Below are 25051 nucleotides of genomic sequence, written 5' to 3'. Positions count from 1 at the left end.
AGATCAGTGGTGGCGAACCTATGGCACGGGTGCCAGACGTGGCACTCAGAGCTCTCTCTGTGGGCATGCGCAGAGTGCCCCCCCACCACACACATCTAGGCTGGCCTGGGCTGCTGGGCTTTATTATTAGCATTAAACCTAAGACCTAGTTTTGGGGAAGCAGTGTAGGTAACCCTGTTAAGCGCTGTTAAACCCCACTGATTTTCATGCATAGAACAAAAGCGCAATCCTTTACCTGGGAGTAAGCTCGGTTGATGGCAATGGGGCTTGCTTCTGAGTAAACCCTCCTAGGGTCGTGATTCACCCATTGGAAGAGATGCACGGTTGCTTCAAAGCAAAGCCACCAACTACCACCAAGCTTACTCCTGAGTAACGCACGCCTCGCAGCCAACCGTTTTTTCTAAACTAAAATCTCAGTATTCAGGTTAAATGGCCGTGTTGGCACTTTGCGATAAATAAGTGGGTTTTGGGTTGCAGTTTGGGCACTCGGTCTCAAAAAGGTTCGCCATCACTGCCCTAGATCCCCATCTCCAGATTATGGGCAAACTAGGGGCTACCCTAGAATTCCATCAGAGGATTCACTCCATTTCCCCGGAGATGAAGGAGCTAGTGCAGGGGTAGGGAACCTGCGGCTCTCCAGATGTTCAGGAACTACAATTCCCATCAGCCTCTGTCAGCATGGCCAATTGGCCATGCTGGTAGGGGCTGATGGGAATTGTAGTTCCTGGACATCTGGAGAGCCGCAGGTTCCCTACCCCTGAGCTAGTGCCTTTGCTATCTTCTACCGATCTTGGGTCGCCTCAGCTCCAAAGACTGTTTTTCACAAACTCTTGGGAAAACGGGAAGGGGTGATCTCTATGGGGAATAAAGGAGACTGTGAATGCCAGCTTCATCAGAACTGGTTTTACCAGTTTGGTACTTCAATGCCTATTCAATAAATGCTACTGATCAATACTTCAGAGTCCCTTTATTGGCTTAAGCAGCAGTGGCATAGTGGTTAAGAGCAAGTGCATTCTAATCTGGAGGAACTGGGTTTGATTCCCCACTCTGTTGCTTGAGTTGTGGAGGCTTATCTGGGTAATTCAGATTAGCCTGTGCACTCCAACACATGCCACCTTGGGCTAGTCACAGTTCTTCGGAGCTCACTCAGCCCCACCCACCCACCTCACAGGGTGTTTGCTGTGGGGGAAAGGAGATTGTCAGCCCCTTTGAGTCTCCTTACAAGAGAGAAAAGGAGGATATAAACCCAACTCTTCTTCTTCTTCTCTTCTTAAGGGTCCGAGACTTAACATTCTGCTGCTGGCACTGAATTTCTGGCTCTTTTCTCCACTCCTCTGATGGGCTCTTGGTTTTGCTGGTTTTGAATCAGCAATTGCTGAACCATTATAATGTGTTGCTACAATCCACTTGTTCCTCTGAATTCCCAATTTTCGTTTTTCTTTTCAAAAAGGAAGGAGCAAGTAGATTGTGGCAATGTTGACTGTGTGCAAAGAGCTGTCAAGTCGCAGCCTGTTTCTAGTGACCACAGCCGGTGGCTTCCAAGGCAAGTGAGAAGCATGGGAGGTTTTGCCGTGACCATCCTCTGCAGAGTCTTCCCTCCTTAGATTCTGAGTTGTAATGAGATCAGGCCATCCTGTGTTGCCTTCCCTGCAGCGTTATTGAGCTCTGAGCGAATCTAGCAATTGCTGATTTAAAAGAGAGATTTAAGAGGCCTCTGGGGAAGAGATATGGTTGTGTGTGTGTGTGTGTGTGGGGGGGGAGGATTGAGACAAGGAGAATGTGAAGGAAAAGGAACACACACACACGTACAAAGCTGAATCAGACCTCATATACCGAATCAGATGCTTGGTCCATCCATGCCAGTCTTTGCCTATCAGACTGTCAGTGGCGAAGCTGCAACAAAGCAGGGGACGTGTGCCGCACCCCGGGCATCACATTGTGGTGAAAAAATTGCCCCCAGGCCCCCTCCCAGGGGCAAGGGCGGGGTTGGGCAGGGAGGGTGGGGGACAGGGTGGGGGCGTTGTGCCCTGGGCGCAGTTTCCTTTCCTTCCGTCCCTGCTTCGAGGTTCTCTGTCACATCACCTGCTGCCTAGTTCTCTTCAACTGGAGATGACGGGGATGGAGCCTGGGGCCTTCTGCATGCCAAGCAGGGAGCCCCCATGACTTGAGATGTGCCCCACCCCTCCCTTCCCTTCCCCTTGTGGGGTCTGGATTTATTTTGTTGGGGAAAAGGTGGTCCAAGGAGGGAATTGGTCCTGGAATGAAACCATCTCAGCATTTGCCCACCAGAGCCTGTTCTTCACTTTGGTAGTGGAGAGAATGATATTGGCTAGTGGAGTCGCTCTACTAGTTGCAGCAGAGTTCAGTGACCTTCATTCTCTCTCCCCCTCCCTGCACTTTATCTGTGTAAATTAAGACCTTGTTTCTCTTCTGTCTTTCAGTGAATTTACTGGACTCGAGATCAGTAATGGGAGACCTTGGGTGGATTGCCTATCCTAAGAATGGGGTAAGTTTCTTGTTGTGTGCTTGATGTGCTAATATGTATGTAAAATTCAGAATTAGTGCTCTCAGAGCCATACGAAGGAAGTGAGGTTTTGGCAAGCTGTGACAAGGTTGGATGGACTGGGACCCTTGACTTTACTTGGGCATTGATTTTAGCACTGCATTTCTCTGTACCTTTTGCTCCAAATAAGGTCACCCAACTTCTGAGTGGTGGGTTTTTCAGGGGCAGCTGGTGACGCCTCCTCCGAGTTAGAGGCCCTGATGGGGTTTGTGTAATATTTGCTTCAGTGAAGACGAAGACTTTTCTTTTCTGCTCAGTCCCCTCAGCTGAAGGGGAGTCTTCAGGAAATCATCTCCTTGTCATTAGCTCCTATGGATGAACCATCAGTGGATCACCCGACACCTATTAGCATGTGTTTATTCATGTACTCAGAATACTTAAACTTCATATTTTCCTTGAGGGCCTGAAGCAAATTATAAAAATAAGAATATAAGAAGAGCCCTGCTGGATCAGACCAGGGAGGGTCCATCTAGACAAGCATCCTGTCTCACATAGTGACCAACCAGTTCCTCTGGAGGGCCAACAACAGGGCATGGAGGCTGAGGCCTTCCCATGAGCCCTCCAGGATAGGGCGGGATAAAAATATGAAAAATAAATAAAATAATGTCGCCTCCTGGCACTGGGATTTAGAGGTTGATTTCCCCTGAATAGGTAGGTTCACTTTAGTTGTCATAGCCCCTGATGGATTGATCCTCCATAAATCTGTCCAGGATTCTTTTAAAGCTGTTTATAAGGACACAATACCAATAATAGCCAAGCATCCATCAGCTGCCAGACCTGTAGAAAAGCGTGTTGGCTGAAAGGTTCATTTGGTGTGGATGGAGAGATGGTCAACACCAGAGCAGAAAGTAGGGGTTGAGAGTGAACAGTTTTGTTATTCTGTGATAGTGGAGTCAGGGGATAAAGGTACCTGCGGAAGGTCTATAACCAATTGGCCATGCTGACAGGGGCTGACGGGAATTGTAGTCCATAACATCTGGAGTGCCAAAGGTTCGCCACCACTGGTCTATAACATCTGCCAAGCACAGGCATCGAAGAAACATGAGATTTTAAGGTGGTAGGATTCTATGTTTATTCTCTATGTGCTATTTAACAATAAAACCACATCAGAAGTTTTCCCCGTCCTCTTAAATTTTTCATATGTCATTAGAGAATCCATGAACCCATGGCACTAAACATAATGATGCTAATTTCTGGTACATTTGGAAACCCTTGTAAAAGGTGCACATTGGTGCATTTGTCTCTTAATATCACAGTTCGAGGATCCCTGGAATCACTTACTTTGGGACTCCTCCACTTCTTTTAATTCTTACAAGGTGTCCATCTTGGTGACCAGAAAGTAGGACACCGATGTGTGAAAGGAGGTTGTGGAAGATGTGAGGAGTTGAAACAGATTTGACTTCTCCTCTGAAAAGCAAAACATTGGGGAAGAGATGAAATCCAAAGCTGAATCTGATAGAAGAGGAGAGAGATCCAGGGTAAGAACAGGTTAATTGCACATATGCTTTGTTGAGCTCCTTGAAAGACGAGTGGCATGTACTGTTCCTACTGATACTAAATGTTCTTCTCTGATCCTGAATAAATTTTCACTTTTACAACCTATTTTATGTTTAATGCCCTTCAAACTAGGTGTCAGACTCTCGAACGTGGAAATAACAGAGATCATAGGAAAGTCCAAAAGCAGTTTATTCCAGGTGATGCAAAGAGTAACAATGTAAAGCAGGATCTGAGCTAGAGAGCTCAAATCCAGGACTTATATCTTTTAATCCCCCCCCCCCCCGTTTCGCCCCACACCAAATGTCCATTACAGTTTTTACTACAAAACTACAAAGGACCTGGGAACCTTTCACACCTCTTTGAAGATGGGCTGGCGCCAGGAGATTGCTAACAGGAGATTGCTAGGAAGGGAAGAGGGAAACAGGAAAACAATTGCTAATCACACACAGCAAGACATCAAGATACTGACAGGCATGATCCTGATACTAGGGAGGCTTTGCTTTCTTCCAGTTAACTGTCACATTCGTAGGGATCTCGTAATGAATTAATATTGAGCTTGATATTAATTTTTAACTTGACTAAAGCTTTTCCTTAAATTGTTTTTAAGCCTTAACTCAATATTCTCAAAGTTTACATCTGGTTGGTTAACAGTTAGCTGTGTTACTCTGCTTTGATCAACCTCTGATTGGATCATGAGAACGTCTTAGTAGGGGGTAGCAGCTGAATTTGAAGGGCTTTTGAGTTCACTCCCTGTCATAATGAAAGCTGCCTTCAAACACAATAGATCCTGGAGCAATAGGCATTAAAGGCCCTCAGCTGTTCCTGTAGGGACTATCAAGAAAGCTTCTAGTGACTTGATGGCCCTTGATACAGATCTCTTGAGAGGGGCACTTCTCCCCCTTTCTCACACACAACCAGACTGGGCCCAGTTCAGGCCTGTTACATTTAGCTCCAGATCTGAAGACACAGCCCCTGAGGTCATTTTGTGTCATCTACATCAAAACTTAAAAGAGTTGCTCAAAACAGGCAGCCGGAAAGGAGGGGGATTAATTGTCACTCTTTCCCACTCACCTCAGAGGGGATCTGCGCTACAGTGGCTTACCCCAAGCATGACGTACATATGTTTGTGTGTATGAGAGAGAGAGAGAGAGAGAGAGAGAGAGAGAGAGAGAGAGAGTTGTTCTCTGTTTCTTTGGCCAGTGTTTGTTCTCTGTTTCTCAGAAGGGGTTAGTTCTCCTTCTGCTTTAGACTGGGGTCACTATTTCAAATACTTGTAGTGGGGAGACTTTCAACGAGCTCTGAAGGCCTTCTCCACCCTGAATATATTCAATATTAAGTTGTAAAAGCAGCTGACTCCTCCCAGGGCTCCATAATCACCCCATGCAAATGGCTCTCCGAACCCCTGTGGAAGAAAGCCCAGCTTGGGCCACTAGTTTGCTGTGTGAGGAAAGTTGAACGCCACCCCTTCCTGCCCACCCTGAATTCATAGCAACACCTTTGCATGGATGCTCTTCATTCAGCAAGCTAAGGTTGTGTGGAAATATATCCAGTGTGTGATTTGACTGTGACAATCAGATTTAAACTGGGGAGAACTAAGCTGCACCCTGAAGCTCCCGGAGGGCCCTCGGTCCAGTGGTCCAAGCTGGCCTCTCAACAGCTTTGAGGATAAAATGGGCTGGGTTGGAATGTGAGCTGCACTGGGTGAAAGAATGAACCCCCTCCAGACAGTTCAGTTCCAGGCACAGCCAAAGAAGGAGAGAAGAGATTTTATACCCCACTTTCAGAGGTGGGATCCAGCAGGTTCTCACAGGTTCCCGAGAGTAGGTTACTAATTATTTGTGTGTGCCGAGAGGGGGTTACTAATGGGTGATTTTGCCACGTGATTTTTGCTTTAGTTGCGCCCCTCCTCTCAGCAGTAGCGCGCAGAACTTGAAGCAGTCTAGCAGGAGGTGCACCGGCGTGCATGGCAGCCTGCGCCTGTGTGCATTCGTTTCCCGCCCAAGGACCGGCGCAGCCCAAGGTCACCCAGCAAGCTTTGAATGGGTGGTCCTCCCATCAGTCCCAAACATTTTGAGCCTGTGGGTACCTTTCAAATTCTGACACAGAGCAATTGATGAGCACAGTCACAAAATGGCTGCTGCAGGACACCAAATGTCAAGGAACGAGGTTATGCGTAACTTTTATAGTAACTCTTCAACATTTTGGGCAGCAGCTGTGTTTAACAGCAAATGCCTTTTAATCTGCATAGCCAATCAGAAGCCCTGCTGGGCAAAAGCCCCACCTAGCCCTTCCCACTTTCTAAACAAACTTAGTGTATGCCAAGAAAGGCACTGAAGAAGAAGAAAAAGATTGGATTTATATCCCCCCCTTTCTCTCCTTACAAACTCCTTTCCTTTCCCCCCTCACAACAAACACCCTGTGAGGTAGGTGGGACTGAGAGAGCTCCAAAGAACTGTGACTAGCCCAAGGTCACCCAGCTGGTGTGTGTTGGAGTGGAGGGGTGGGGTGGGGTGGGGCGGGTGCTGTGGTGGCCACGGGCTCTACATAGGAGACCCTGCTTTAGAGTCTGCCGTACCGGTTTTCCCTCCGAATGGATTTTTAAGAATCGCTGTGATGATTGGAATGAAAAGTCTCTCCGCTGAGCAGAGTCAAGGGGCTGTGCCTTATTGACATCTTTGGGAGATTACTGCAAATGGCAACTTTTTATTTTTTTGATACTCCCATACAACAATGCTGAAAGAATCCATTCCAAGAGCTGTATATGAGGGTTGGGGTGTGGTAAACAGTGATGGCTGTGAACACCAGGGAGAAGATGAGTAGAGGAAGGGATGAATGTTTTGATGTCTGGAGACAGCTGTAAAGAGATGCCTGCATTTCTCTTCCACGTAATGTTGTTGGTCTTAAACTTTTTGCCAAAGCCCATGAATCTTAGACTAGCTTGCAGATGGCTCGACGCTCAGCCTCCTTTTTCTGTTTTCTGGTTTGTTTGTTTTTTGGATAATTGAAATTGATAAAAGGCCAATTGGACCATCAGAACTGACTGCTGAGCATCCAGGAGTCCTTAATATTTCCTCACATGTGTGACTTTTAAAACGAATTATGTACATCGTCCCGGTTGCCTGGGAGTTGGGCTGTAGTATGTTTTAAATTATGAGAAATATTGAATCTCAAATATCAGTTTTCCAAGCTAGCGTTGCTTTTGTTTTGCTCTGCTTAATATCATCTGTCTCCTTCCTTTTCAAGATCAGCATCTTGGCTCTGGTTGTGATTGGAAAATGGAGAGCTATAATTGGAATGAGATCAGAGAAAGAGCTGCTTCCTCTTCTCCACGGTTTGCTGCTGCTTGGAGATACTGTGAGGAAAGCCTGATCCCTCTGCCAGGCTTGAGCAAAAGTGGGCCAGAGCCCAACTCTTCCTGTCAGTTTGTGGTCCAGCTAATGCCGCTCACTAGCCTTAGATTATCATCACTGGAATTTCTTCCTTTTCTGTACTGATCTTGGGCTGGTGGCATGCTAGCTCTCAACTGGGAAATGAATGGCTTCCTGATTTGAAACTGTATTATACTGCTGATTTAAAGTGAACAGCACACGATTTTGCTCATACCGACTGTAAAATACTTAGCCAGGAACTGATTTCACCACTTGGTGGGTTCCCAGGGATGGCTCACCACCGTTCCGGATCTTTCCTCTCATTGTACTTGCAGTGGACTCAACACACCTCTGTCTTGTGGTCCTGGCAGCATGTTAAGAACTGGTGTTAAGTGGTCCCTGTTCTTGATCATGCTGCACCCTCCAGTCATTGCGTGGTGTTGTGGTTAAGAGCAGATGCACACTAATCTGGAGAACTGGGTTTGATTCCCCACTCTGCCACTTGAGCTGTGGAGGCTTATCTGGGGAACCATATTAGCTTGTGCACTCCAACACACGCCAACTGGGTGGCCTCAGGCTAGTCACAGTTCTTCAAAGCTCTCTCAGCCCCACCCACATCACAGGGTGTTTGTTGTGCGTGTGTGGAGGGGGAAGGGACAGGAGATTGTGAGCCCCTTTGTCAGGATGACTGCCTGTTGGGAGGGGGAGTTCTGGTGTGAGCTTCAGCTGCTTTGTGCTAAATTTATTCTCAGTCTTGAGAACTGTCTGTGTTCTGTTGAAGTTTGGTTTCTGTATCTTCCCTTGTGGGGGTGTACCTGACTGCTCTGTATTATCATTTGTTCTTGTGGGAACTCTTCAGAATTCGTCAGAACTTTCTTTTCCCATGTATCCAATAAACTCCCTGAAGTCTGAAAGTGAGTCATTGTTTGAAGTGGGACTTGACATCCTTTGAGAGAAAGGGGGTATAAATCCAAACTCCTCCTCCTCCTCCTCCTCCTCCTCCTCCTCCTCCTCCTCCTCCTCCTCCTCCTCTTCCTCCTCTTCCTCCTCTTCCTGCTGCTGCTGTAAGGAGACTCAAGGCAGCTTACAAACTCCTTTCCCTTCCTCTCCCTGATTTCTCCTCTCCTTGATTTCTGGGCGTGCAACTGCTCTTTGTGTTGATGTTTTCACCATCTTGTTAACCATGACACAGTTAGGGCTGCCAATGCATATATGGGATGTGGAGTTAGAATGTTTTATTTAGGAGAAATGGAGAGAAACGCATCTTGCTGTGACATGATGTCTCTGAAGATGCCAACCATGGATTCGGGCAAAACGTTAGTAGCAAAAACGACCAGACCCAGCCACACAACCCCGAAAACCCACAACAGCCAGTTGATTTTGGCCGTTTGACAATACATTAGGATGTTTTACCTGGTGTATCTAGTTTGGAGGATCTCTTGGATTTTGAGCTTTTGACAAACCACTTGAGTTTTCACCATGCCGAATAATATGGTGTCATCTGCAAATGGATGCCTCAAAGATTTGTTTCTGGACTAGTATCAACTGTTTATATTGCCTTCCTCCCATTGTAAAAACTGTTTTGTCTGCCCTCCGTTTCCTGGCTTTTTAGCCTTCTCTTAACTCATGAAATGAGCTCATTCTTTTTTATGGCTTTATTGTCAGCTTGCATTTGTTTTGTCAGAATTCACGTTCCATTTTATTCTCATTATTTCCAAGGAAACCATCTTGCTTCGTTAGAGTTCCCTATAATCTGCTTGTTGACAAAAGGGTCATCTTCTTCGACTTGTATGTAATGTATTTAAATCTGAGTTGCAGTTAACTGTCAGAGTCCTGATCAATTACTTCTCACCCAAGTGGGTTTACAGGTTCTCCTATGAACCATCTAATCCCTTTCACAGTTTCAGCTACTAAATGCCTAATTCAGTGACAGTTTGTTGCTGCATCCTCTCGGGAGCTTGGTACCCAAAAGCCCGATCGCGGCAGAAATGACATCATTCAGTTTGCAGCCATTTGACTCTAATTTGTAGCTGGGCAACCAGATAATGTAAATCACCCAGCTAGATGTAAACATTCTAACTTTTCCACCAGCTGCATAGGGGGGCTGGGGGGCGGGGGTGCTCAAGTTATATCTCCCTTTGACTTCGTCACATTTCTCAGATCTGGCTATGGATGCCTTGATGTATGGCGCCTTGCATTGACCTTCAATAAAGACTACCATTGTCAATATTGGAGTCTGGTTAATGTCTATTGACAGGCAACCTTACATTAACATAGTTTTAAATAACTTCCAAATGTGTTGGAGAGGTTTGACCCTCTTGAATCTTTGACTAATGTGCTCAGCTTTGAGACATTTCCTTTTATAATTGTCAGGATGATGTTGATGTGTGTTCTGTCCTTTACTTTTTCCTGCCTGTCAGCCCTGGCTCTCTGCCTGGACTGGGGCTGTTTTGCTTTCACGTTATCTCGGCTTGACTGTGTGAAACTATGTACTGTTGAATTTCATTTGGCGGGAAGGGGGTTTGCTACTGTGTTAAAACTATTATCAAAGTTCTGAGGCTCTCAGAACTCGCATCGCCTGTATTTGACTATGACTGCCAGTACAATAAAGAACTGAAAATGGTTACTTTTGCCTGGACTTTACTAGTTCGTTACATTATGTGAGTTCTCATCTCTCAGTGTAACTGTTGATGTGAAGTACAAGGTTACCTGATGTCTCGCCATAGTCTCGCCTCCACGGATCCTGATAAGCAGGGATTCCGTCCTGTCCATCCTTCCCCCTGCCCTGGTTCATACAGAGGAGTCGGAGCCGGAGCTGGATCCAGAACCAGAGCCTTTGTCATTGGTTGCACTGTCCCGACCTCGCCTCAGCTGGAGCGTTACTTTCCTCGGTTTGCAGGAGCAGGTTGAACCGGCAACTCTGATGGTGACCCGCAGAACCCTGTCAGCATGCTGCCTTCCCTGACCTGGGAACAATGTGACATGGGCGGAGGAGCTGCCATGGACCATGGACCATGCATTTCACCACCCGCCGCCGGATGGATTACAAACCTGTTATGAGAATGGTAACGAAGGAGATTGGTCTGTCTACCATTCATGGTACTACTCGTGAGTTGCTTGAACGATTCCTTGATCAACGCTTTCAGGAGACTGCGGCTGCCAGACACCTGCAGAGCACCGGCGCTCGACCCAAAGTTCCCCAAAAGGCACTTCCTCGACATGACTCGAGTGACACCGCGTCCCCCCGAGGGGAGACTCCAAACCCTTAGTCCGATGAGGAAGTGGAATGGGAGCAGTTGGTGAATCTGGGCATTTCACATCCAGGTTCATTTCCCCTTGGAGCTTTTGGGGAGGATGAACCGGTGAAGCCAATGGACCCTCCAGGTGCAGGCCCTTCGTGCGAGGAGGACATGCCGGGATGGCCAGGACCCCAAGATGACCCCAGTCTACATTCCCTACAAGCGCAACAGACTGAGCTTGACCGGGCTAAGCGTGAATGGCAAGATGCCCAGCAAGCCTTGATTGATGAATGTGTTTGCCAGCGGTTTCAATTCAGGGAAGAGTATGACAAGGAATGTGAAGCGTTACACCAGCAACTGCAAAAGGATTGAGAACAACAGGAACAAGATGTTTTGCAAGCTGTGGAGCAGTCCAAACAAGAATTGCTCCGGGAAGTACAACAACTACGTGCTCTGAAATTACAACAATCCAAAGATTCTGCAGCACACAACACTGAACTTCTTCAAATCCAGTGTGAACGTGCAACCCTGGAAAAGGAAAGGTCCGAACTGCTTCGGAAGGAGCGTGACTTGGTGGCCATCGAAGCTTGCGAACACGCTGCAGCAGCGGATCTCCAACGCGAGCTGAATGCTCAGGCGGCGGAGATGCAGTCGGAGCGCCAATGTGTTGCTGCAACCCAACTCCGTGGACTACCAGATACGGCTCGCCTGCAGCCTGTAGATGTTCAACCCACCCAGCCGCCACCCAGCCACCACCTCCAGCCCGCTTCAGCCCAGCATGCTGTGCCCCTTCCCCCCGGACTTCAGGGTCGTGGCTTCACCCCTCCACGTATTCCGGCTCGTTTAGATGGTACAGCGGCCAAATTACCGTATTTCATTTTGCAACTGGATGCCCATATGCAGGAATACATGTATCGTTCCGAGAGGGAGAAAGTTCGTGACATCAGATCGGTTTTGGATGGAGAAGCGGCAGAATGGTTTGTGGAACTATTTGAACTCGACACTAAGGAGCTTAACTCGGTGGCCGATTTCTTGCAAGGATTACAACAAGCGATTCACAGAGGTTGCTCGTCAATTCCGTGCTGTGGCCAGCAAAATTCCTGATTGGCCAGATCGAATGAAAACCGAATATTTCTATGAGGCTGTTGATGCAGAAATTCGGAGCTGCGCTGTTATGAACAACGAGCCTCGTACAGTCGCGGAATAGATCGAAATCGGAAGTGAGATTGCGGGCAGACTCAACCGTTCCAAGGGGGCAGGAACTAAAATTCAACCAGCCAAGCGTCCTATCTCTCAGGTGAAAAAAACTCCTGCCTCAACTACCACCCCACCGTCTACTACTGAAAGCGTCTCTGAGCGACGTCGTTGTTTAGGCCTTTGTCTGTACTGTGGCGAACCTGGTCATGTGGCTGCCAACTGTCCAAAGAAACCCAAATCTGCAGGTGGATTCCCTCCCAAGAAGTCTATGGCTAAACCTACAAGGAGATCAGCACCTCCCAAGTCAACCCAGGGCACGTCAAAAGCCTTGTGTATGGAGGAACTCGATTTCCCTGAGGACGAGGAAGCCATCACCAGTATCGGACTCTCTACAGCAGTTCCCAAAAATACGGAGCCTCCTAAAGATGCAGTGAGTGATGGTGGTGCCCCCATTACCCTAATGACTACATTGTCTAATCCGGCCAAGCACACTCGTATTTTGGCTCGGGCACTTGTGGACTCAGGGTGTTCCCATTGCCTTATGCGACCACAAATAGCGGAGGAACTTGGATTACAATTAATCCCATTGGCCAAACCCACATCGTTCACACAAATGGACAGTAGCCCTTTAGGGGGGATGGTCCAGTGCATTTTAAAACTGAAACCTGTTCTGTTGCAGTGTGAGGAGCATTGGGAATGCCCAGCCGGAGGGTCGCGGGGTCCAGCAGTTAGGTGATCCCTGCAAGGGGGGGTCAACGAATTGAGGCGTGTTGGTGGACCAGGTGATGTTCGGGTCATGCTCACGGAGCCAGGGCACCCCTAATACCAAGGCATATTTGGCCACTGCTGCAATGATTAAGCCCCACCGCTCCCAATGCCCCCCTGCAGCGGAGCAAGATGAGCTCAGTCCTATGTGTGGCTGGGGCGTCCCCCAACATCCCACCGTCCATTTGCTCAAATTGGATGGGATGGTGCAGAGGGATCCACTTTAGCTCCAACTGGTGAACAAGTGCAGGCTGCATGGGACAACGGGTGCAGCCCGAGTTGACCAGCGCTTGAGTTTGTATTTTAGTCCTGCAAGCCAGGTTGGAAACCACTACAGGGAGGAGGAATGGTTTATTGGATCCACTCACCCTTAGGTCCATGCCCTTGGAGCTAATAGTAGATGGGGCTTCCTTTTGCAGGTCCATAACTATGGACCCCCTGAACCAAACTTCACTAAACCTGGGTGGTATCATCAGGATAGTTTCTTGCTGATATCAGCCAGGTTTAGTGAATTTTGGTTTAGGGGGTCCAAAGTTATGGACCCCCAAAGGTGGTACCCAGTCCCCCATTGTTTCCAATGGGAGCTAATAGTAGATGGGGCTTCCCTTTGAGGGTCCATAACTTTGGATTCCCTAAACCAAACTTCACTAAACCTGGGTAGTATCATCAGGATAGAGTCCTGAAAGTAGCCTGAAATTTTGGTACTGCTAACTTAAACATTGCTTCCCTAACAAGCAGTCTCAAATTGTCCCCAAAGTCTTGTCCCTTCTGGTCCCTTCTGAGTGGATTTAAAGGGAGAATCTGGGCTCCCTAGATTAAAAAAAACATTGAAAATATTGTCGAAGGCTTTCACAGATGGCTTCAACTGGTTGTTGTGGATTTTCTGGCCGTGTGGTTGTGGTCTGATAGATCTTGTTCCTAATGTTTCGCCTGCATCTGTGGCTGGCATCTTCAGAGGTATATCATAGAGAGAAGTCTGTAATAAGACAAGTCTGGACACAGTGTATAACAGACTTCTCTCTGTGATACACCTCTGAAGATGCCAGCCACAGATGCAGGTGAAACATTAGGAACAAGATCTACCAGATCATGGTCACACAACCTGGAAAACACACAACAACCAACATTGAAAGTGATGCTGTTGGGGGGGGGGAATCTACCCTGAAACAGCATCATTTTCAATGTTGTTTAAACTAGGGAGCCCAGGTTCTCCCTTTAAGGTGGATTTAAAAGGAGAATCTGGGCTCCCTTGTCTAAACAATATTGAAAGTGATGCTGTTGGGGGGGGGGGATGGGGGGAATACTCCCTGAAACAGCATCACTTTCAATGTTGTTTTAACTCGAGAGCCCAGATTCTCCCTTTAAAAGTGGATTTAAAAGAAGAATCTGGGCTCTCTAGTTTAAACAACATTAAAAATGATGCTGTTTCAGGGAGGATTCCCCCACCCCTCCAAACAGCATCACTTTCAATGTTGTTTCAACTGGGGAGCCCAACTTCGAAAGTTGGGGTATGTGTTCAGATGTATGAGTTGGGGCATGTTCTATAATATGATTGTGACTTTAATATGACATGGTGCAAAAATTGTTCTTTCATCGTAGTGGGGGAGGGTGGCCTTTGGCTGTGGGGAGGGCGTCCATATTGGGGGGGGCGCAAAACTCAGATTTTGCACTGGGCTCCATTTTCCATAGCTACGCCTCTGACAAGCAGGCAGCACCTTCAGAGCTTGTTAGTAAAGGTGGGTCTACCTGCTGCTCAGCCCCTGTGGCCTCCTTGCAGACGTGTAGAACAGTTGTTGAGAGCATGGCTGGTTGAACAGGCACGAGGCAAAAGGCACAAAGCAAAGGGCTCCGCTCTCTGGAGATGGCGTGCCCTGGAGGAACTGCACAGCAGTGGTGGGCAAGAAATGCTGCTCCAGTGTTTGCTGCCACCCAGGGAGAAGGCTGTGATCTCTGGGGGATTCTTCTGGTAGGCAGGAGGGGAGGATGCACCAGAAGGGCTGTCTTTTTACCAAGTCACAATTGCTGTTTGCATCTGTGTGTGTTTTGTCCCAAGAGTGAGTTGGTTCTGGACTTTTTGTTTAGTGAGTACTCCCTGTGATATGTCTTTATTCATACATTCATTGATTTACTTTATTTATGTTCCACTTTTCTCCCCAGCAGGGAACCAAAGTGCCTTAAATAGTCTTCTGACTTTCATTTTATTCTGACAGTAATCCTATGTAGTTGTCAGAGTGTCAGCCTAGGATCTAGATTGAGCACACCTGAATCCTTGATCTAGATCAATGGTGGCGAACCTATGGCACGCGTGCCAGAGGTGGCACTCAGAGCCCTCTCTGTGGGCACGCACAGAGTTTATCATGGGGGGGGGCAGAAAATCATCCCCCACACACATCTAGGCTGGCCTGGGCTGCTGGGCACGACGTGCGAGCAGGTAGGACTTGGCTGGGAGGGCTGGTGCCTATGCTGACTCCTTCACCTGGGAGTAAGCTCGGTTGCTGGCAATGGGGCTTGCGTCTGAGTAAACCCTCCAAGGGTTGTGATTCACCCGTTAAAAGCACTGCACGGTTGCTTCAAAGCAAAGCCACCAACTACTACCAAGCTTACTCCCGGGTAATGCGCACCTCGGAGCCAACCATTTCTTCTAAATTAAAACCTCAGTATTCAGGTTAAATTGCCGTGTTGGCACTTTGTGATAAATAAGTGGGTTTTGGGTTGCTGTTTGGGTACTTGGTCTTGAAAAGGTTCACCATCACTGATCTAGATCCTAGGCCAGTGGAGTGCCAAAGGTTCGCCACCACGGCCCTAGGCTGACACTCTGACCCTGACACCACGCTGCCTCCAGTATCTGCTTTGCTCTGCTGTCTATTGGTTCTTTCACCTGCAAGTGTGAGAGAGGTGCCGGGGGCAGGGGAATGGCTGACTTTGGTCAAGTCATGCACACTCAGCCTGACCTACCTCGCATGGTTATTATGAGGGTAAAATCGATGAGAGGGAAGGCATCAGCTGCTTTGAGGCTCCACTAAGGAGAAAGATCATGAAACATAATTGCTGAAGGATGGAACTTGTGGCGATGACTCACTTCCAACCAACTGATATGCATTCCAACTGACTGATATGCATTCCATCTGGGACAAGAGAGACGCGGGAGAGCAGAGATGGGGTAAGATCAGTGGTGGGATTCAGCAGGTTCGCACCACTTTGGCAGAACCGGTTGTTAAAATGGTGCTTGTAAACAACCAGTTGTTAAATTATTGAATCCCACCACGGGGTAAGATCACCCCTCTGCCTCTCCTGTCTCAGCTCAACTATAAATTTTATAGCTCTAACGACTAATTAGGAGTCCAAGGCTTTAGCCTTGGACTCCACCTTGGAATCCCGCATAAAGAAAGGAAATGCCTGTGTGGCATGGGTTCTGTGGAAACAGTATCTCATATGCTGTTGAATTGTCCTTTTTATGAGATAGGTTGGAAGAAGCACATAATCCCCTTCCTGCATGGAAGTGAAGGCATTACAGATAAACGGAAGGTTATATATCTTTTAAACAGCCACAACTACGAGCTGTTGGAAGCGATGGCTAAATTTTTTAATGGTGTTATTTTAACTCGTCAGAAATTGTAAAGTTGTAAAGGCTGTTATTATCTTGCTAAGTTAATCTTAAACAATTTATATGCCATTAAAGGTATTCGAAATCGAAATCGAAATCGACTAATTAGGACGTACTTTAACTGAACAGGCATCTAAATAATCTATAGAAAACATTATATCATTGATTTTGAATTGGAATGTATAAGCCAGTCCACTTGTGTTTTGCCAGACCTCCTAAATCCTACTGCTTTCTTACAGCTGTTCACTGTTCTCTGCGGGGACTATTTTTCCCACTCTGCACTGCTTTCTTCCTTCCTTGAGTGATCCCATTAATCCCTTTTGGTTTTCTGCTGCAATTGCTTAAGTGGGAATGAAACTCTTGTAGTGTGAGGTTGCGGTTTCCTATAGAGGTCACCCAAGGATATAATTGACCCCCTCTGTCCAGGGAGGCAGGGGGCTAGAAACACCTGAGCCTTCTGAGCATTTGCGCCCCCTACAGGTAGCTTGAAGCCTGTGCCTGCCCAGGGACTGGAGCTGAAAGGCATGACCCAAAGGGAGCCCGAGAAGGCCCAGATAGCATCAGCCCAGAATGGCCTTGCAGCTCAGCACCAGTTTGACATTGCAGTGGGTTGTGAGTTGTATGTTTTTGTTACACTGCTGTTTGTATGTGTGTGTGTGTGTGTGTGTGTGTGTTATTAAATAAACTGCACCCAGAGTGGGAGCAAAGCAGGATATAAATATGTGGGTAAGCTTGCCTCTGGACTGACCAGGCAAATCCAAGCTCTCGTATCAGGCAAGGCTGGCAAAGGCATATCCCAAAGTGCCTTGTTCATTTGTCTTTGTTGAATTCAAATATTTGCCCCAGCCTTTCCTTTCGGTCCAAGGCAGCTCTTCCACCCTCAAGTCAAGTTAGCTCAGACTCATCAGAGCAACTGCAAAAATGCAGCCCCATGGAGGGTTTCCAGTGTAGAACTGGAATGTAATGGGGTATTTGGGTCCAAGCGAAGGCCTTAGATTATAAATTGTTTTGCAAGCAAGCCATTGTGGGCTCTTGGTGGCGCTTACTGCAGACAACTGGAGGGTAAAAATGTGTCTTAGGACAGCACAGCTGAATGGCGCTGTGCTGATTAGGGTTGCCCAATTACAGCTGCTGCTGGCGCTTCCTGCTATGGTGGGAGAAAAATGATGTATCTTTAGCACCCTGATATGTCGGCATTGTAATGCCAATGGTACTCTAGCATTCAGTGAATATTCGGTGGTTAAAGCACAGAGCTTGGACCGGATGCTAGATTATACTGGTAACAAAACCCCTCCCCGCCCCCCCCCCCACACACATTGGAGTCTCATGTCAGTTGCCAGCCTCATGCTGATACTGTGTTGGCAGAGGAATAAATAGTTGGGGCATTGTGTGGTTTCCGGGCTGTATGGCCATGTTCTAACTGCATTCTCTCTTGACGTTTCGCCTGCATCTGTGGCTGCCATCTTCAGAGGATGTGATGGTAGTAAAGTAAAGCAAGTGGAGTTTATATACCTGTGGAATGTCCAGGGTGGGAGAAAGAGCCATTTGCCTGTTTTAACAAGTGTAAAGGGTGCAATTAGCAAGCTTGATTTGAATGTATTGAGTGGGACTGTAAATAAATAAAAATCCTTCCTTTTAAAATACCTTTTCAATCAAAAAGGATATCGAAGAGATAGAAAAAGTGCAGAGAAGGGCAACGAGGATGATTGAAGGATTGGAGCACCTTCCTTATGAGGAAAGGCTGCAGCGTTTGGGACTCTTTCGTTTGGAGAGGAGACATCTGAAGGGGGATATGATTGAAGTCTATAAAATTATGCATGGGGTAGAAAATGTGGACAGAGAGAAATTTTTCTCTCTTTCTCACAATACTAGAACCAGGGGGCATCCATTGAAAATGCTGGAGGGAAGAATTAGGACTAATAAAAGGAAACACTTCTTCACACAACGTGTGATTGGTGTTTGGAATATGCTGCCACAGGAGGTGGTGATGGCCACTAACCTGGATAGCTTTAAAAAGGGCTTGGACAGATTTATGGAGGAGACATCAATCTATGGCTACCAATCTTGATCCTCCTTGATCTCAGATTGCAAATGCCTTAGCAGACCAGGTGCTCGGGAGCAGCAGCAGCAGAAGGCCATTGCTTTCACATCCTGCATGTGAGCTCCCAAAGGCACCTGGTGGGCCACTGCGAGTAGCAGAATGCTGGACTAGATGGACTCTGGTCTGATCCAGCAGGCTAGTTCTTATGTTCTTATCATTTAAAGGAAAAATGGACAAAAATACTATTATTTGATTCCTTTCTTCTCTGTAAACTGTTTTCGTGAAGTTGTTTCAGTCTGCCCGTTTTAATTACTAATATAAGTGGTTAATTTCTTCTCACAAATATGCACTTTATGTATCTTTACACAGTTTGCAAATTAATTATATGCACAATGTAATGACTGGATCCAGCAGTAGATTTCATCGAAAAGACAAGCGATTTTTCCTTTCTGTGGTCTTGTTTCCTTGGGAGTTGGGTGGCAGGGTTCAATTGCTGCTTTTCTCTTTGCTGGAAAAACAGTTTGCTCGTTTTTCCTTTTAAAAATCATAATTCATATTTATAACGTTACAGTAATGAAAAACAAAAGAAAATTGCCTGCGCTCTTCCCACTTAAAGGGCATCAGACTTCCCAAACAAGTGCAGCTGAAAAGTGCATTGGAGGGGAAACACAAGTTTTCCCTCGTTTTCTTTTTCCATGGTAAATTGGATGTTGGGGTGGATTTTGTTAATATGGTCCAGAAACGTGTTTAGTTCTTCTTCTCTGTGGCTCCAAATTGTGAATGTGTCATCCACATAATGAAACCATATAGTGGGCTTTTTGGTGCTGTTTCCAGGGCTTGTTTCTCAAAGTGTCCTATGTAAAAAATTGCTATTACAGGGCTGAGAGGGCTACCCATGGCTGTCCCATCTCTCTTTTCATAGAATTCATTAAAAGTAGCTTGTAGTGAGGAAATGTTGAAACGGGGCTGTGATGTCTATAGGGAAAATCTGGTTAATGAGTGTGATGGTGTCTGCTACGGGGACCTTGGTGAATAGGGAAACCACATCAAAGCTGATCAGTTTGCCATTTGGGTTGAGTTTTGGATTGCTGATTTTTTTAATGGAATGGGCTGAGTCCTTAATGTAGCGTGTGGTAAATCCAATATGGATTTGTAATTGTGCAGCCAGAAATTTTGCCAAATCGTATGTAGGGGATCCAATGGCGCTCACAATGGGTCTGAGCGGAGTGGAGTCCTTGTGGGTTTTTGGAAGTCCGTAAAGTCTAGGAGGGAGAGCTTCAGATTTGCATAGATGTTGGCATATGTTAGGATTAATTGAGGAGTTCTTAATCAAAGTGTTGGTTTTTCTGGCGATTTTGTTGGTAGGGTCCTGTTTCAGTTTTTTGTATGTTGTGGGATCCAGAAGTTGTCTGATTCCTTCTTTGTATTGGTCTGTTTTCATGATTACCGTGGCATTCCCTTTGCTGGGAGAATGATGATTTCTGAATCGGAATTGAGGTCTTTACTTCCTTCCCTCATTATGTTACTGAAGGAAAGTTTTGCCTTTCCCAGAATCCATGCTGTTTCCCCTCTTACTTCCTCCTCAGGGAGATGATAAATCGCTGATTCAACATTAGCAATGATGTTTTCTAATGGGATTCTGGTGGTGCTAACATCAAAGTTGCCTCCTTTTGATAAGATGGATATTTCATTATCAGAGAGTTGCCTCTCAGTCAGATTGATGATGATCCATGATGTGTCCAGTTCAGGTTTCAACTGATGCTTTTGGCATTTGTAGAATTTTTGTTTCGGTCTTGTGGTGTGGTTCGCCATGTCCTCCTCCATTTTCCTGTAGGTGAAGCTGTCAGTTTTAACCCAGTCATCTTTTGGCTAGTGTTAATATGGAGGAATAACAGTTCCTTGTCTTTGTTCGCAAGTTCTTTTCAGGTTGTGTGCATTCTCTCACGCAAGAGTGCATGTTCTAGGTCCGTGGTGGCGAACCTTTGGCACTGCAGATGTTATGGACTACAATTCCCATCAGCTCCTGCCAGCACGGCCAATTGCCAGCACGGCCAACATCTGGAGTGCCAAAGGTTCTCCACCACTGTTCTAGGTGGTCATAGATATGGTGAGCCTATGGTCTTTTGAAGGTCCTTCTGGCTGTGAGAAATGATGGAATAGTTCCTGTGTCTCTGCAGCATAGAAGAAAGGTTAGAGAACAGAGTAGGTGTGCTTTCCTGATCTGTAGTTTTTCCAATCTCCATGTGTCTTGGAACAATTTCTCCCTGTAGAGATGTTCAATGTCGACAATACACTGAATAAATAGTTTTCACTACCAATATCATGACTGGGGAGACCTTCAAATGGGTTTGATGCCATCTTTGGTTGCCCTTGTTCCATGTTTTCTCTGAAGAGATAGTGCTAGAATCGTCTCCTTATTCCCAAGACTGAGTTGGGCATCAACAGGAAGACTTGCCCGTTTGGCCAGCAATTGTCTGAAAGCATCTTGGAAGGACCTGATACCTTCGAGGGTGTGCAAACTCAAGGGGTCCCCCTTATATTGAAATTGCAGAAGTTGAAGGAGCCCTGGGATCCTGACCCGATCCACGTAAATATTTGTACAGGTGTCACCTGAATGGGGCTTGTTTTCTCAAGAATATTTTTTTGGGAGTGGAAGGAGATAGCAAGTCAGTCCAGATACCACCGGTTTGTACCTCAGAAGTCCAGCTCTCTGTGTAGCATCTTGGCCATTATTGTAACACAGAGATCTTCTGGCATGACTGGACTCTGACTTGGCTCAGCCTCTTTGTTCTGTCTCTGCTGAGTTCCTTGCTAGCTGTGTAATAGCTGTGGCAATAAATAACTCAATACCTCCCTGCTGTTTTAAAAATGTTAATTAAATCCAGTTAAAAGCTTGACGAGCTGTTTTCTTACTGAGTTATAATGTTATGTCATTACTTGATTAAATTTGGAAAATAAATCTTTTTTTAAAAAAAAATCTGATTAGAATCAGCATGTGAATATTGCTTAATTTTTGCCTGGTGGGGAAATAAGTCAGGTTTGTACTTTGAAGATGCCAGTTTTTATTTTCACTTCGAAAGGGGAGGGGCTGTACTTGGTCTTGCATGAAAGCACAGTTCTCCACAACTGTAAGGGTCTGTTACTCCGGTCATCAGACGAGACTCAAGAAGATTTCAAGAGCTTTATTGGAACTGTGTCAGCCCAAGGCTCAGATAGCCGAAACTAAAGTTTGGTTCTCTGGCCTTGGTATATACCTGTAAGTTATATTCCCATAATACCAGCTTTTGAAAGGATGGTGGGAACAGAGGCATTGTTTAGGACAAGACGGGATATTAAAATGTGTTTTCTCCCTCGAAGAAAGGCAGATAAAGATGAACGTTCAAGCTCTCTTCACTAGTTATATGCAAGCAGGGGGAGGCTTCCTTAGCCTTGGGAGATGATAATGGCAGAGCCATCTGCGATCTTGGTGTGGATGTGCGAACTGCCAGGCCAAGCCTGGCATAGGCCTGACAACAAGCTTTGCTTGTGCACATCCTTTGGTTTTGGCTCCTCCCTTCTTGCATGGAGTGCTTGATGGAGAAACACAGAGGCCCAAGTTGTTGGAGAAACACAGAAGGATGTATGACTTGTTAAATCTCAATCAATGGCGTATCTAGAGGGGCAGAGGGGGCATATAACCCAGACACCACTTTGAAAAGTCACATGGGGGACACATTACTCTTATGAATATGAAGGGGAGTACTTTCCATTTTTAAATGTATTCCCTGTTGGCATGGCTTTTGTGATGGGGTAGAACCCCTACTTTACTAAACACTCATTTGAGGAAAAATGTCCCAGTGTCCATTTCCTCAAATATATTATTATATCTTTTGGAAAGCCAGGTAATTAGGATTTCCCCCCAACACTAATGTAAATTCCTCTTGGTGGATATTAGAACTGCTTTGAAATATTTCGGGCTAATATTCCCAATTTCCTGTTTGTCATTGGTGCATGCACATGCACTTAAACACACAGTTGAAAACCAAGTATAGAAACATTCATAGTCTATCACTTCTTCTTTTTTAAAAAGTGCTAATTACCTGCCTGTGTTAATCAGATTTGGCACATGGGAGAAAAAACCTGTAGGTGTCAACCTGGCCGCAATTGTTCCTTGCTGCAGTTGACCTGGTAACTTTTGCAAAGTCTGACTGGCACAGGGAAGGCTGTTTGAAAGCCTCCTGCAATAGAATCACATTTCTTTCCCCTACAAGGAAGCCCTTAATAAAACATTATGTTTCCCATGATTATTTATTTACTTCATTCATACTTCACTTGTCTCCTTATCGGGGACCCAAGGTAGCTCACATTTATCTCTACAACAACCCAGTGGGGTCAGTGACACTAAGAGACAGAGGTCACCCAAGAAGTTTCCATGGCAGAGTGGGGTTTCAGACCAGTCTCCCATACTCTAACCTCTATACCATACTGGCCCTAAATTTTGGTCAGAATTGAACTCTCCCCTCAAATCCTATGTACATATAAGATCTTTTTAGGGAGACCAGAAGAAGAGCTCTGCTGGATCAGACCAGTGAGAGTCCATCTAGTTCAACAGCCTGTCTCATTCAGTGGCCACACAGTTTTTCTGAAGGTCCAACAACAGATCATGGTGGCCAAGGGCTTCCCTTGATAAGAACCCAAGAAGAGCCCTCCTGGATTAGACCAGTGGTCCATCTAGTCCAGCATCTTGTCTCACACTGTGGCCAACCATTTACTCCTGAGGGTCAACAAAAGGGCATAGAGGGAAAATCTTTCCCCTGATGCTGTTTCCTGGCACTGTTTCTTGATGAAGAAACATAACCTCCAAACAATCGACGGAGAAATTCAAGAAAATTCCACTAAGAAAATTCAACAAATGCTACATTCAACAAAGGATAAGAGGGACCTTCTAACCTCTGTAGGAGTCTACTGCATACTGTTCAGCTGTGGATAAGTCTCCATAGGGACCACAAAACACAGTGCCCAGACACAAATCAAAGAACATGGAAGGCAGTGCAGACCAATTAAGCTGGAAAAATCAGCAATAGCAAAACATGTGATGAATCAAGCTGGACACAGAATGTTATTTGAAAACACAGAAATTCTGGACCACTCTGACAACCACTACATCAGACTACATAGAAAAGTCATTGAAATCCACAAGCACATGGACATTTTCAATAGAAAGGAAGAAACCATGAAAATGAACAAAATTTGACTACCAGTACTGAAAAACACAAGAATCAAGACAATGATTAGCGAACACCACCCAGACTCAGGATGTCTCCAGGCAGGAAGCAATCAAATGGATTAAAATGCCAGGCAACTACTATGCAGATGCCCTCACTAGTTGATGCTGCAACTTCATTGTTACTTACATATGCTAAAATGGGTGGATCCCACTCAACACATGCAAATCACCCTTGCTAATTGCACTCTTTACACTTGTTAACAGGCAAATGGCTCTTTCTCCCACCCTGGACATTCCACAGGTATATATACTCCACTTGCTTTACTTTACGACCATCCGATCCTCTGAAGATGCCAGCCACAGATGCAGGCAAAACGTCAGGAGAAAATGCTGCTGGAACACGGCCATATAGTCCAGAAAACCCACAACACCCCAGTGATTCCAGTCGTGAAAGCCTTTCACAATACATATGTCCCCTCTTCCTTGTACTCTGCTTCTAGGTGGCAGCTTTCCCTCTGCTTTCACAAGCTTACTCCATCTCTCCAGGGTATACTTCTCGGATAACAGTCCAGATGTACCCAGCCTGGGCAAGGTGTTGCTGAAGCCCACACATTCCTACATAGCAAAGCTCTAACATAAACTACAAGCAGGAATAATTGGGGTGCCATCTACTCCCGACATCCCCTGGAGACATGGCAAAACCAATTAGTGTACAGACAGGTCTTGATAAAATATGTGCAAATAATTACCCACCACAACTCCCATTTCAGCGCATGAAAACCCTCTCCAGATCTTTGGCTGTACTCCTATATATTAGTTCTCCTGGAGGCCGTTTTGGTGGGTGGCTTCATACGCCAGTCTCTGGGAGGCAAGAACTTTGATTTTTGTGATTTCCTGGTGGGTTGTTGGGAATTGTAGTCCTGCCGAGCCATGACCCACCGGCACTGCTTTCTCCCCCTCTCACCTCGGGCTTCCAGCAGTCACCCGTAGCTGAGGGGGGCGGTCTCCTACTGCCTCCAACTCCCCGCCCACCTCGCTACACTTGGAGGCTGAACTATGCAACCTCGTGGCTTCCGTGGCCGAGGAGGGTTGGAGGGTGGAGGACCTCTCGAAGTGAGGGGGCTTTTGGTGGAGGGGTGACAAAGTCTACATTCCAGCCACCTGACAGGCCAAGGCGCTGGCGGGCTGTCACAACACCAAATCAGCAGGCCATTGCGGCTTTGTAAAAACTTTGCACTTGATCAGGCAGCAGTTCTGGTGGCCCTCCCTTCGCAAGAACATGGCTGCATATGTTGCTGGTTGCCCCATTTGCCTCGGCCAAACACGTCCTGGGTCGCCAGCCGGGGCTTTTACAGCCTCTGCCAACCCCCGAAGCTCCTTGGAAGTCCATCTCCATGGACTTTATAATGGACTTGCCTATGAGTAAAGGGAAGACTGTGGTATGGGTGGTGGTGGACCTGTTCTCCAAACAGGCCCACTTCATTCCCTGTGGGGGGATCCCCATGGCTCAGAAATTGGCCCAGCTTTTCATCTCACACATATATAGGCTTCACGGGGTGCCCAGGAAGGTC

General features: G+C 46.4%; 1 protein-coding gene across 2 annotated transcripts in view; it reads left to right on the top strand.

Annotated features, from left to right (window-relative positions):
• LOC125440531 (ephrin type-A receptor 5-like) overlaps nucleotides 1–25051 on the top strand; it is an 88073-nt gene that overhangs the window by 37543 nt on the left and 25479 nt on the right. The window contains exons 2-3 of one of the 2 annotated variants that reach the window (XM_048510403.1): nucleotides 2442–2506; nucleotides 3880–4041. In XM_048510403.1, coding sequence (XP_048366360.1) covers nucleotides 3997–4041 — 45 coding nt within the window. In that variant the 5' untranslated portion in view covers nucleotides 2442–2506; nucleotides 3880–3996. The remainder of the gene's footprint in view (nucleotides 1–2441; nucleotides 2507–3879; nucleotides 4042–25051) is intronic. The other variant, XM_048510402.1, reaches the window with a different exon arrangement.

Source organism: Sphaerodactylus townsendi, linkage group LG11 (assembly GCF_021028975.2).
Source record: "Sphaerodactylus townsendi isolate TG3544 linkage group LG11, MPM_Stown_v2.3, whole genome shotgun sequence".
Lineage (NCBI taxonomy): Eukaryota > Metazoa > Chordata > Lepidosauria > Squamata > Sphaerodactylidae > Sphaerodactylus > Sphaerodactylus townsendi.
The sequence above is the reverse complement of the archived record's forward strand: the minus strand, read 5'-3'. Positions and strand labels throughout refer to the sequence as shown.